The sequence below is a fragment of the Oncorhynchus keta genome, chromosome 9 (assembly GCF_023373465.1).
Source record: "Oncorhynchus keta strain PuntledgeMale-10-30-2019 chromosome 9, Oket_V2, whole genome shotgun sequence".
NCBI classification, from domain to species: domain Eukaryota; kingdom Metazoa; phylum Chordata; class Actinopteri; order Salmoniformes; family Salmonidae; genus Oncorhynchus; species Oncorhynchus keta.
Window position 1 is genome coordinate 11,629,296 of NC_068429.1, and position 12,956 is coordinate 11,642,251.

The window sequence follows — 12,956 nt, forward strand, 5'->3', positions numbered from 1 at the left end:
GGTAAAAGCTAAAACGGTCCTCTCGTTGCCATGGAAGTGATGTTACACCACTATGTAGAAATGGATGAAGTGATCTTCATTGGGGGGACTTGTTCCTTTCTAGAGGGCATCTTTATAAATCTGTGCATGATGTGACATCTCAGCAGCATGAGAAAGATAAAACTATGTTTTTGTTCCTTGCTGGTCTAACCAACAGTACGCACCACAACCTGTATCCCGTTGCTCATGCAATATAACATTAAAAAAACATTTGTTGATGTACATATGAGCACAGAACAACCATCTGTCATTGCTAAAATGGGTACTCCTAAAATTCCCCTTCACTAATTAACCTAATTTTTGCAGATGGAGCCCATTGCCTTACATGTGCTCTGATGCTGTTGAACACGGACCTTCATGGCCATGTAAGTTCTTCACTCTCTTTCTCTGCTGAGCTTTTGACCTTTTGTTCCTGCCATTCTAACCCTTCAGAACCACTACACTAATCTTATCACATAAGCCATTGTTAAAGCGGCAATCTGGCATTCAAACAACAGCAAAGCATTCACCCTGACAATTTTTGGGGGGGTTAAAACAACTGAAGTATGGGAATGGAGGAATGTAACCACTCTCAAATTACTAGACAGAGCTATAGATATAAGTACTGACCCTCCATGAGATCAAGGGGATAGTGTGTTAACCATGTTTTGAAGGTATACATTGTTCACAAAAAAATGAATGGACTAAAATAAGCTTATTTAAGGTTCTGATGGGGTGCAACATTTGACCTAAGCTCATAAGGCATTTCTAAGTTAGATTCTTCAATAATGATTGGCTATAGACCATACTTAAAATATATATAATGATTGGCTATAGATCATACATAAATAAATGTATAATGAATGTACCAACCCCAGATTGCCCCTTTTTGTGTCTTTCCAAGGAGACTCACTAATATATAAGTATGATTACAAAAACGGCAATTATTCTTATTCTAAATATTAAGCTTGAATAATTGAATAATAACTTCATGTATTTTTTTTTTTTTTTTTTACATCATCCTCTCTGAGAACTGGCTGCTAAATTTCAGGCTTTTATTTGATTTAGTGTTTTTTTAAAGCTTTGAGGAATTTATAAAGTGAAGGCTAACATTTCACCCTGGGATCCTCTCCAGTCCCTCCTGTAAAATGGCTGAATACTCCTAGACAAGGACACAGAGCAGTGATGAATGGCTATCGAAGCGGTGCCTGTCCAACACACTCCTTCTGTTTGGAGACAGGGGCAGTTAGAGGATGACTGGTTGGTTTGCCCACCACCACAACTCAATAAATACTGGGATCAATAGTTTTCGGGGGAGATCTGTCCATTTAGTTATATAATGTGCTCCTCTTACAGAGACGAGGGGTAGGCTATGCACTCTGATTCCAATGTGCATGCAAGTGATAGAAAGTAGTGTTAATGTAACTTTGTATTGGCTCAAGGTTTTGGATATTTTCTCCGTCTGGTCAATGTTTTTTCTCCCATGTACCATCTGCTTGTGGCTCCCTACTCGGCCATACAGGCTTTGGTTAGGTAGGCATTAATTAATCAGTCTGATCAACACCCTGACACTGTCTGACAGACTCGGTTTGCTCTTAAGGAAGCCTTGTCTCACTTCTTCTAAGTCAAGCTAACTGTCAAACACATCGCAACTGGTGAGAGATTACATTTATTTGAATTAGTCTCTTCCATTTCAGACTAGCCTTTGATTTAAAATTTTAAAAATACTACACTGAACAAAAATATAAAGTCAACACGTGGAGTACTGGTTGCATATTTCAGGAGCTGAAATAAAAGATCACAAAAATTATCCATATGCCCAAAAAGCTTATTTCTCAAATGTTCTGCACAAATTAGTGTACGTGCCTGTTAGTGAGCATTTTATCCTTTGTCAAGATAATCCCGCCACTTGGGACAGGTGTGGCATATCAAGAAGCTGATTAACACTTAGCCTACAATGGTCACGCACCCGCAGAAATGTAATTAACATAATACAAAAATCACCATCAAAATCCGTCTGTTTAAACTAGATATGCGGTACCAGTCAAAAGTTCAGACACCTACTCATTCCAGGGGTTTTATTTATTTGTTACTATTTTCTGCATCGTAGAATAATAGAAGACATCAAAACTATGAAATGACACATGGAATCATGTATTAGCCAAGAAAGTGTAAAACAAATCAAAATATATTTGAGATCCAGTTGGAAGGTGAACCTTCACCCCATTCTGAGGTCCTGAGTGCTCTGGAGAAGGTTTTCATCAAGGATCTCTCTGTACGTTGCACGTTCATCTTTTCCCCCGATCCCGACTAGTCTCCTAGTCCCTGCCGCTGAAAAACATCCCAACAGCATGATGCTCCCACTACCATGCTTCACCTTAGGGATGGTGCCAGGTTTCCTCCAGACGTGAGCCTTGGAATTCAGGCCAAAGAGTTCAATGTTGGTTTTATCTGACCATGACAAACAAGATACACTGGTCTGTCTTTTAGGTGCCTTTTGGCAAACTCTATGCAGGCTGTCATGTGCCTTTTACTGAAGAGTGGCTTCCATCTGTCCTGATTGGTGGAGTGCTGCAGAGATGGTTGTGTTTCTGGAAGGTTCTTCCATCTCCACAGAGGAACTCTGGAGCTCAATCAGTGTCCGTCGGGTTCTTGGTCACCTCCCTGACCAAGGCTCTTCTCCTGTGATTGCTCAGTTTGGCCAGGCGGCCAGCTCTAGGAAGAGTCTTGGGGGTTCTTAACTTCTTCCATTTAAGAATGATGGAAACCACTGTGTTCTTGAGGACCTTCAATTAAGGTCACAGTTATGAAAAATTAGGACACTGAAGAGGCCTTTCTACTGACTCTGAAAATACCAAAGAAAGATGTCCAGGGTCCCTGCTCATCTGCGTGAACGTGCCTTAGGCATGCTGCAAGGAGGACTGCAGATGTGGCCAGGGCAATAAATTGCAATGTCCGAACTCTGAGACGCCTAAGAATGCACTTCAGGGAGACAGGACGGACAGCTGATCGTCCTCACATTGGCAGACCATGTGTAACAACACCTGCACAGGATCGGTACATCCGAACATCACACCTGCGGGACAGGTACAGGATGGCAACAACTGCCCGAGTTACACCAGGAATGCACTATCCCTCCTTCAGTCCTCCGGCTGTCCGCAATAGGCTGAGAGAGGCTGGACTGAGGGCTTGTAGGTTTGTTGTAAGGCAGATCCTCACCGTCAACAACGTCGCCTATGGGCACAAACCCACCCTCGCTGGACCAGACAGGACTGGCAAAAAGTGCTCTTCACTGAGGAGTCGCGGTTTTGTCTCACCAGGGGTGATGGTCGGATTCACGTTTATCGTCGAAGGAATGAGCGTTACACCGAGGCCTGTACTCTGGAGCGGGATCGATTTGGAGCTGGAGGGTCCGTCATGGTCTGGGGCAGTGTGTCATAGCATCATCGGACTGAGTTTGTTGTCATTGCAGGCATTCTCAACACTGTGCGTTACAGGGAAGTCCTCCTCCTCCCACCAGCCATACTGCTTGTTCTGTATGTGATTTCCAGCGAGACAGGAATGTCAGTGTTCTGCCATGGCCAGCGAAGAGCCCGGATCTCAATCCTATTGAGCACATCTGGGACCTGCTGGATCGGAGGTTGAGGGCTAGGGCCATTCCCCCCAGAAATGTCTGGGAACTTGCAGGTGCCTTGGTGGAAGAGTGGGTTAATATCTCACAGCAAGTGTCAAATCTGGTGCAGTCTATGAGGGGATGCACTGCAGTACTTAATGCAGCTGGTGGCCACACCAGATACTGACTTACTTTTGATTTGCTCCCCCCCTGTTGTTCATGGACACATTATTCAATTTTTGTTAGTCACATGTCTGTCGAACTTGTTCAGTTTGTCTGTTGTTGAATCTGGTTATGTTCATACAAATATTTACACAGGTTAAGTTTGCTTAAAATATACGCAGTTAACAGTGAGAGGATGTTAATTTTGCCAAAGGTATTTTTATGTTTCTGAGAGACAGTAGTACAGGGTTCCATTGGGTAACAGACCCCATACTTTCTGAGAGACAGTAGTACCCCTTACACTGTGTATAAGACAGTAGTTTTGGAATTGTTAGTTAGATTACTTGTTGGTTATCACTGCATTGTCGGAACTAGAAGCACAAGCATTTCGCTACACTCGCATTAACATCTGCTAACCATGTGTATGTGACAAATAAAATTGGATTTGATTTGTTTTTTTGTGCTGTGTGTCGGTATGTTGTTTCCTGATCGTGTCTCTGATATAGGACAGACTCTTAAACTTTCTTTTAATATGTTCCATGTAGTGAATGTTATTGAATGTGTTTCTATTGGCTGTTATCCGTAATGACAAACAAAAAAAAAAAGATACCTTAATTAAGGGATGCGTGCGAATGATTCGTTCTTTCTGTAATAAAGCCCTTTTGTGGGAAAAACCAATTCTGATTGGCCTGGCCTGGCTCCCAGTGGGTGGGTCTAGGCCCACCCATGGCTGCGCCTCTGCCCAGTCATGTGAATTCCATAGATTAGGGCCTCATGAATACATTTAAATGGACTGAATTCCTTAGATGAACTATAACTCAGCTGAATCTCGGAAATTGTGGCATGTTTATTTTTGTTTAGTATAGTTCAATGATTACTCTGCTGCACGGGGCCCACAGCACTATGCCATTAAAACATGATTAAACTCTGCCATTGGAATAGTCCAGCCTGAAACGGCCTCAGCATCACTGTGTGGCCACGAGCTGCTATGCTGTGCTAACATGAAAGCATACATCTTCTTTTTGTTGCTGGAACTGTGTTTTCAAGAGCCCTGAGTGAAAACAACCTGCTGTGAATTCATTTAATGGTCACTAAAGTATATGTACCTTCTCAGGGGGGATAAAAATACTTGTGCTCATTGGCACTATGGGCAAGTTATGGGGTGCACACAGCCACCAGAGGCTCTCTCTGACCTTGCCTGTAAGTAGTCACAAGTCTTGTTCTGAAGGTTGGGGGGACTAAACATAAGAAATAGTTTGCTAGTGAGTTGAAACGGGGAGGTTATTTTAATGTCTTAGTTGGGTCCACGGTGTCATCGCACAGTATATTGCCTCTTGGTGTAGCAAAGATTAGAGAGAATCTCTGAACAACAGAATTTTGATGTGTAGTATGCATCCTAAACACAATGTATAGGATTTCATTACAAGCCCTCCTTGCACTCTAACACTCGTACACAGAGATTGTCAGCTCTTGCAGTTATATAGATCAAAACGTGCTCGGTGTTGCCTTTTGGAAATCGTGTGCCAGTCTGAACATTTGTCAGTGCCGTCCACCTCCAAACTCTGGCCGGTGTTGGCAGGAACCGTCAAGTCATTGGGACAAACACCGTCTGCTCATTCTGTTAGTATTCACTGCAACCGCTTGTTCTAATTCTATCTTTCGTCCCCTACACTATTAACAGCAATATTAGAGTGATCTAGTCTACAACCATTTCGTACTGAGAAGGAAAAACCTTGTTCAATATTTACTTATGATACATGTAATGTTACAAGTGTTTTAATTTTGCCAAAGGTATTTTTATGTTTCTGAGAGACAGTAGTACAGGGTTCCATTGGGTAACAGACCCCCTTACTTTCTGAGAGACAGTAGTACAGGGTTCCATTGGGTAACAGACTCCGTACTTTCTGAGAGACAGTAGTACAGGGTTCCATTGGGAAACAGACCCCTTACTTTCTGAGAGACAGTAGTACAGGGTTTCATTGGGAAACAGACCCCTTACTTTCTGAGAGACAGTAGTACAGGGTTCCATTGGGAAACAGACCCCTTACTTTCTGAGAGACAGTAGTACAGGGTTTCATTGGGAAACAGACCCCTTACTTTCTGAGAGACAGTAGTACAGGGTTTCATTGGGAAACAGACCCCTTACTTTCTGAGAGACAGTAGTACAGGGTTTCATTGGGAAACAGACCCCTTACTTTCTGAGAGACAGTAGTACAGGGTTCCATTGGGAAACAGACCCCTTACTTTCTGAGAGACAGTAGTACAGGGTTTCATTGGGAAACAGACCCCTTACTTTCTGAGAGACAGTAGTACAGGGTTTCATTGGGAAACAGACCCCTTACTTTCTGAGAGACAGTAGTACAGGGTTCCATTGGGTAACAGACTCCGTACTTTCTGAGAGACAGTAGTACAGGGTTCCATTGGGAAACAGGCCCCTTACTTTCTGAGAGACAGTAGTACAGGGTTCCATTGGGTAACAGACTCCGTACTTTCTGAGAGACAGTAGTACAGGGTTTCATTGGGAAACAGACCCCCTTACTTGACATGAGTGTACAGTACCAGTGTGTTTTGGTTGAGTGCTTTTAATTTAATAGTTTAGTTTTAGACTGGGATTTCATTGTGGTGCATTGTGGGAACACACTGCACAACAATGAAGTACCAGATAATGTAGGTCATTTTTGTAGTAGTTAATATTAATAATGTCCAAACTTTTTAGTTTTAGTCCACCGTAGGTACCTCCTCTAAAACCCACTGTTATACTATGCCGCCTAAAACCCACTGATATACTATGCCGCCTAAAACCCACTGATATACTATGCCGCCTAAAACCCACTGATATACTATGCCGCCTAAAACCCACTGATATACTATGCCGCCTAAAACCCACTGATATACTATGCCGCCTAAAACCCACTGATATACCTAAAACCCACTGATATACTATGCCGCCTAAAACCCACTGATATACTATGCCGCCTAAAACCCACTGATATACTATGCCGCCTAAAACCCACTGATATACTATGCCCTCTAAAACCCACTGATATACTATGCCCCTAAAACCCACTGATATACTATGCCCTCTAAAACCCACTGATATACTATGCCCTCTAAAACCCACTGATATACTATGCCCTCTAAAACCCACTGATATACTATGCCCCTAAAACCCACTGATATACTATGCCGCCTAAAACCCACTGATATACTATGCCGCCTAAAACCCACTGATATACTATGCCCTCTAAAACCCACTGATATACTATGCCTAAAACCCACTGATATACTATGCCGCCTAAAACCCACTGATATACTATGCCCTCTAAAACCCACTGATATACTATGCCCTCTAAAACCCACTGATATACTATGCCCTCTAAAACCCACTGATATACTATGCCCTCTAAAACCCACTGATATACTATGCCCTCTAAAACCCACTGATATACTATGCCCTCTAAAACCCACTGATATACTATGCCCTCTAAAACCCACTGATATACTATGCCCTCTAAAACCCACTGATATACTATGCCCTCTAAAACCCACTGATATACTATGCCCTCTAAAACCCACTGATATACTATGCCCTCTAAAACCCACTGATATACTATGCCGCCTAAAACCCACTGATATACTATGCCGCCTAAAACCCACTGATATACTATGCCGCCTAAAACCCACTGATATACTATGCCCTCTAAAACCCACTGATATACTATGCCGCCTAAAACCCACTGATATACTATGCCGCCTAAAACCCACTGATATACTATGCCGCCTAAAACCCACTGATATACTATGCCGCCTAAAACCCACTGATATACTATGCCGCCTAAAACCCACTGATATACTATGCCTAAAACCCACTGATATACTATGCCGCCTAAAACCCACTGATATACTATGCCGCCTAAAACCCACTGATATACTATGCCGCCTAAAACCCACTGATATACTATGCCGCCTAAAACCCACTGATATACTATGCCCTCTAAAACACACTGATATACTATGCCGCCTAAAACCCACTGATATACGATGCCCTCTAAAACCCACTGATATACTATGCCGCCTAAAACCCACTGATATACTATGCCGCCTAAAACCCACTGACGTGGTCCTTCTGTAGCTCAGTTGGTAGAGCATGGCGCTTGTAACGCCAGGGTAGTGGGTTCGATCCCCGGGACCACCCATACGTAGAATGTATGCACACATGACTGTAAGTCGCTTTGGATAAAAGCGTCTGCTAAATGGCATATATTATTATTATATTATGCCGCCTAAAACCCACTGATATACTATGCCGCCTAAAACCCACTGATATACTATGCCGCCTAAAACCCACTGATATACTATGCCGCCTAAAACCCACTGATATACTATGCCGCCTAAAACCCACTGATATACTATGCCCTCTAAAACCCACTGATATACTATGCCGCCTAAAACCCACTGATATACTATGCCGCCTAAAACCCACTGATATACTATGCCGCCTAAAACCCACTGATATACTATGCCGCCTAAAACCCACTGATATACTATGCCCTCTAAAACCCACTGATATACTATGCCCTCTAAAACCCACTGATATACTATGCCCTCTAAAACCCACTGATATACTATGCCCTCTAAAACCCACTGATATACTATGCCCTCTAAAACCCACTGATATACTATGCCCTCTAAAACCCACTGATATACTATGCCCTCTAAAACCCACTGATATACTATGCCCTCTAAAACCCACTGATATACTATGCCCTCTAAAACCCACTGATATACTATGCCCTCTAAAACCCACTGATATACTATGCCGCCTAAAACCCACTGATATACTATGCCCTCTAAAACCCACTGATATACTATGCCCCTAAAACCCACTGATATACTATGCCCTCTAAAACCCACTGATATACTATGCCCTCTAAAACCCACTGATATACTATGCCCTCTAAAACCCACTGATATACTATGCCCTCTAAAACCCACTGATATACTATGCCCTCTAAAACCCACTGATATACTATGCCCTCTAAAACCCACTGATATACTATGCCCTCTAAAACCCACTGATATACTATGCCCTCTAAAACCCACTGATATACTATGCCCTCTAAAACCCACTGATATACTATGCCCTCTAAAACCCACTGATATACTATGCCCTCTAAAACCCACTGATATACTATGCCCTCTAAAACCCACTGATATACTATGCCCTCTAAAACCCACTGATATACTATGCCCTCTAAAACCCACTGATATACTATGCCCTCTAAAACCCACTGATATACTATGCCCTCTAAAACCCACTGATATACTATGCCCTCTAAAACCCACTGATATACTATGCCCTCTAAAACCCACTGATATACTATGCCCTCTAAAACCCACTGATATACTATGCCCTCTAAAACCCACTGATATACTATGCCCTCTAAAACCCACTGATATACTATGCCCTCTAAAACCCACTGATATACTATGCCCTCTAAAACCCACTGATATACTATGCCCTCTAAAACCCACTGATATACTATGCCCTCTAAAACCCACTGATATACTATGCCGCCTAAAACCCACTGATATACTATGCCCTCTAAAACCCACTGATATACTATGCCCTCTAAAACCCACTGATATACTATGCCCTCTAAAACCCACTGATATACTATGCCCTCTAAAACCCACTGATATACTATGCCCTCTAAAACCCACTGATATACTATGCCCTCTAAAACCCACTGATATACTATGCCCTCTAAAACCCACTGATATACTATGCCCTCTAAAACCCACTGATATACTATGCCCTCTAAAACCCACTGATATACTATGCCCTCTAAAACCCACTGATATACTATGCCCTCTAAAACCCACTGATATACTATGCCCCTAAAACCCACTGGTATACTATGCCCCTAAAACCCACTGGTATACTATGCCGCTAAAACCCACTGGTATACTATGCCCCTAAAACCCACTGGTATACTATGCCCCTAAAACCCACTGGTATACTATGCCCCTAAAACCCACTGGTATACTATGCCCTCTAAAACCCACTGATATACTATGCCCTCTAAAACCCACTGATATACTATGCCCTCTAAAACCCACTGATATACTATGCCCTCTAAAACCCACTGATATACTATGCCCTCTAAAACCCACTGATATACTATGCCGCAGCAATGATCTTGTAACGTTTCTTTTACAACGTTTGGTTATTTGAATTAAATCCAATGTATCGAATAAAGATATTTGATTACACCTACATTCCACCAACATTCAGTCGGGACTTGAAATTCCCCCTAGTGTACTCTTGTCCAGCCAGCGACTTACTTACTGCCTCAGAGCAAAAAGCTTAATGGTCTTTTATTATGGGAGTGAAGTGATTATATCTTCCAATTCAATAAGATGCCACTTTCCCACCTCCGTTTATCCTTGATGTCCGTATTAGAATTCTGAACTTGGTGCTTATTCTGAAATAATAAATGTATGGATGATGCCAAATTTATAGTAGCTCAGTTTGACGTAGCCATGAATGTAGCACCTATCCACTTAGTTTTGTATTTAGGGTCAGGAACTATTTTGGAATGCAGACGACACTCTGCTTCCTGCATAAAGTAAGTCATGATCATGGCCCCCTTAACTGTGTAAGTTTGATAGGGTTAACCAAGGCCTCGGTCTGATGCTCTTTTCACAGCGTCCCAGTAATAAGTCTTTCCTACACCTTACAGAATATCGGGAAGAAGATGACGTGCCAGGAATTCATCAATAACCTGGAAGGGTTAAATGGAGGACAAGATTTCCCCCGAGAGCTCCTAAAGGTAGGTCCTGTTGCTTTGCCTCATTCAATAATTTTCCAGTGATTGTGTAAGGGTGATGGAGGATCATGTCTGGAGGCCCTCGAATGTAAAATGATGAGTGCCTTAATGGCGTGAGTGAAACAAGACTGTGGATAAACTGGTCCAATGGCCTGTCATGTGAAAGAGGAGACTTCTATTGCACCAAGTAACACAAAACGCGATATTCGCTCCACTCTGTTAAAATGACAATCCGATCCCTTCACCCGTCAGACAGCACTTACCTCGGCCATTCAGCCCACGTTAACCTGATATTTGTTCACCTGATATTCTGAATGACTTACAACCGAATGACAAACATTCTACCCTGGTATTAATTAGTGCTAGTTAGGTTCTGTCATTGGAGACCAGGTATAAAGGTCTTGGGACTTTGCCTCAAAGTGAAACATCAGACCACACAAGCATAGAAGGTTCTATTACAGTCCACTTATATTATGGCGGCTGCTGTGGTCTATGGCGAACTTTGCAAACCTATTTGTTGCTACTAGTTCTTCAGTTAGTACACTGCAAAAACATTAGACATATTGTAATATTCTTAATTTTTTGTTTACTTGAGGGCCTTCAAGTTTTTAGGTGTCATTTTCTCTAAGAAGATATTGATTATAGGCAAGGTATACTGTAGTTTAATGAACCTGCAGTATTTTCACCATCAGCAAATATTGCAATCATCTCAGTGACCTGCCAATATTGCACCAATAGAAAGCAACACTTCCTGCTGCTTAATCTCTTCCCACGGTCATTCTGAGATGTCCGGTGTTGGCACACTCAGTGTGGCAAAAGCTTACTCCCTTGCTGGGCGAACCAGAGCACAGCCCTGCTGGCCATAAGCTCCTCTGGCCAAGAAAATAGGAAATTAGCATGTTCTGCCAAGACTCCTTCTCACTGTTCATCATTTAATGAAATAATATCCCCCCCTCCTGTCTAATTAAAAAGAACACACACCTAGCTCTCACAGCAAATTTCTTGCATCGACTAGTGTTTGGCAATAACACCCGTTGGCATTGGACATGGCCAAATGGTGGGCAGGATGACGATCTCCAGGCAAAGCAAAATGCCCTTACTGTGCCTCCTCGGCATCGCCTGGCGCCAGCTTGGATAAGTCATCTTAGATTCTCTGCTCTTTCCTCTTTAGTCTTTTGGGAATCTGCTTCATGGCTCTTGTTTGGCTCTGTAGAGAATGGGACTAATATTTCGTCTACAAAATTCGGACATGAATTACTGTACATTTTGTGCATCTTTTCAGATCAGATATTTTCTGCATTTCAGATTAATAAATACACAAGTATGTGGACACCCCTTCAAATGAGTTAATTCACCTATTTCACCCACAACAGTTGTTGACAGCACACAGCCATGCAATCTCTATAAACAAATATTGGCAGTATGTCCTTACTAAAGAGCTCAGTGACTTTCAACGTGGCACTGTCATAGGATACCACCTTTCCAACAAGTCAGTTTGTAAAATTTCTGGCCTGCTAGAGCTGCCCCGGTCAACTAAGTGCAGTTATTTTGAAGTGGGGTGGGGGGTGGGGTGCCAACCCAGACAGGAAGATCACATCAGTGACTCAACGCACCTGCACCGAGTGCCAATTATCAGATAACATAAAATAAAAGCAGTGCCTCACTGTGACGCAAGACATTAAATAAAGACTAGAAGTACTTGATCTCGCAGATATCTTTCATACTTCATATGTGGAAACCCGGCAGAGCAGTAATCTGTTTTCTTAAATTTGTCCTATTGCTCTGGAATGTCTCGGACGAGATAAAATATTAACATTTTATCTATTTTGCAACCACACATTTTTTCACCCCCTATTAATACTCCAACCCTAATTTATCAATATTGATGTCCATAGTAAAACATTTTAACATGTCCTTTTTTAATATATTTATGGAACCTTTTAACAGGCCAAATAAGTAATACAACTCCAAAACCACCCTGTAGCCTATTCACAACCATTAGTCATCTAATTTCACCTCATTTAAAAAACAACACTACTGCATTTGCAGAGACATCACTGGGGAAACCACTCGCTAAACTGGTGGCGAATGAATGAATGAATGAATGAATGAATGAATGCGACTGAGTGTACTGGCACTGCAAACATTATTCACATTTTGAGCATTTTATGTTGTTGCTATTCTGTGAAAGTATTTTGCAAAAAAATTCTGTATGACAAAAGGCCATTTTGGATCATTTACAGATGTACATGTCCTACGATGATGGATGGTCTTTACACTCATCACTGAAATGTTCGGATCATGTCAGCTGTCATATCATAACACAGTCC

At 42.1% G+C, this 12,956-nt stretch overlaps 1 protein-coding gene across 32 annotated transcripts in view; it reads left to right on the forward strand.

The window, feature by feature from the left end:
* psd3l (pleckstrin and Sec7 domain containing 3, like) overlaps positions 1 to 12,956 on the forward strand; it is a 148,837-nt gene that overhangs the window by 79,445 nt on the left and 56,436 nt on the right. For all 32 annotated transcript variants that reach the window (XM_052525159.1, XM_052525198.1, XM_052525187.1 and 29 more), the window contains exons 8-9: positions 346 to 404; positions 10,540 to 10,629. In XM_052525159.1, coding sequence (XP_052381119.1) covers positions 346 to 404; positions 10,540 to 10,629 — 149 coding nt within the window. The remainder of the gene's footprint in view (positions 1 to 345; positions 405 to 10,539; positions 10,630 to 12,956) is intronic.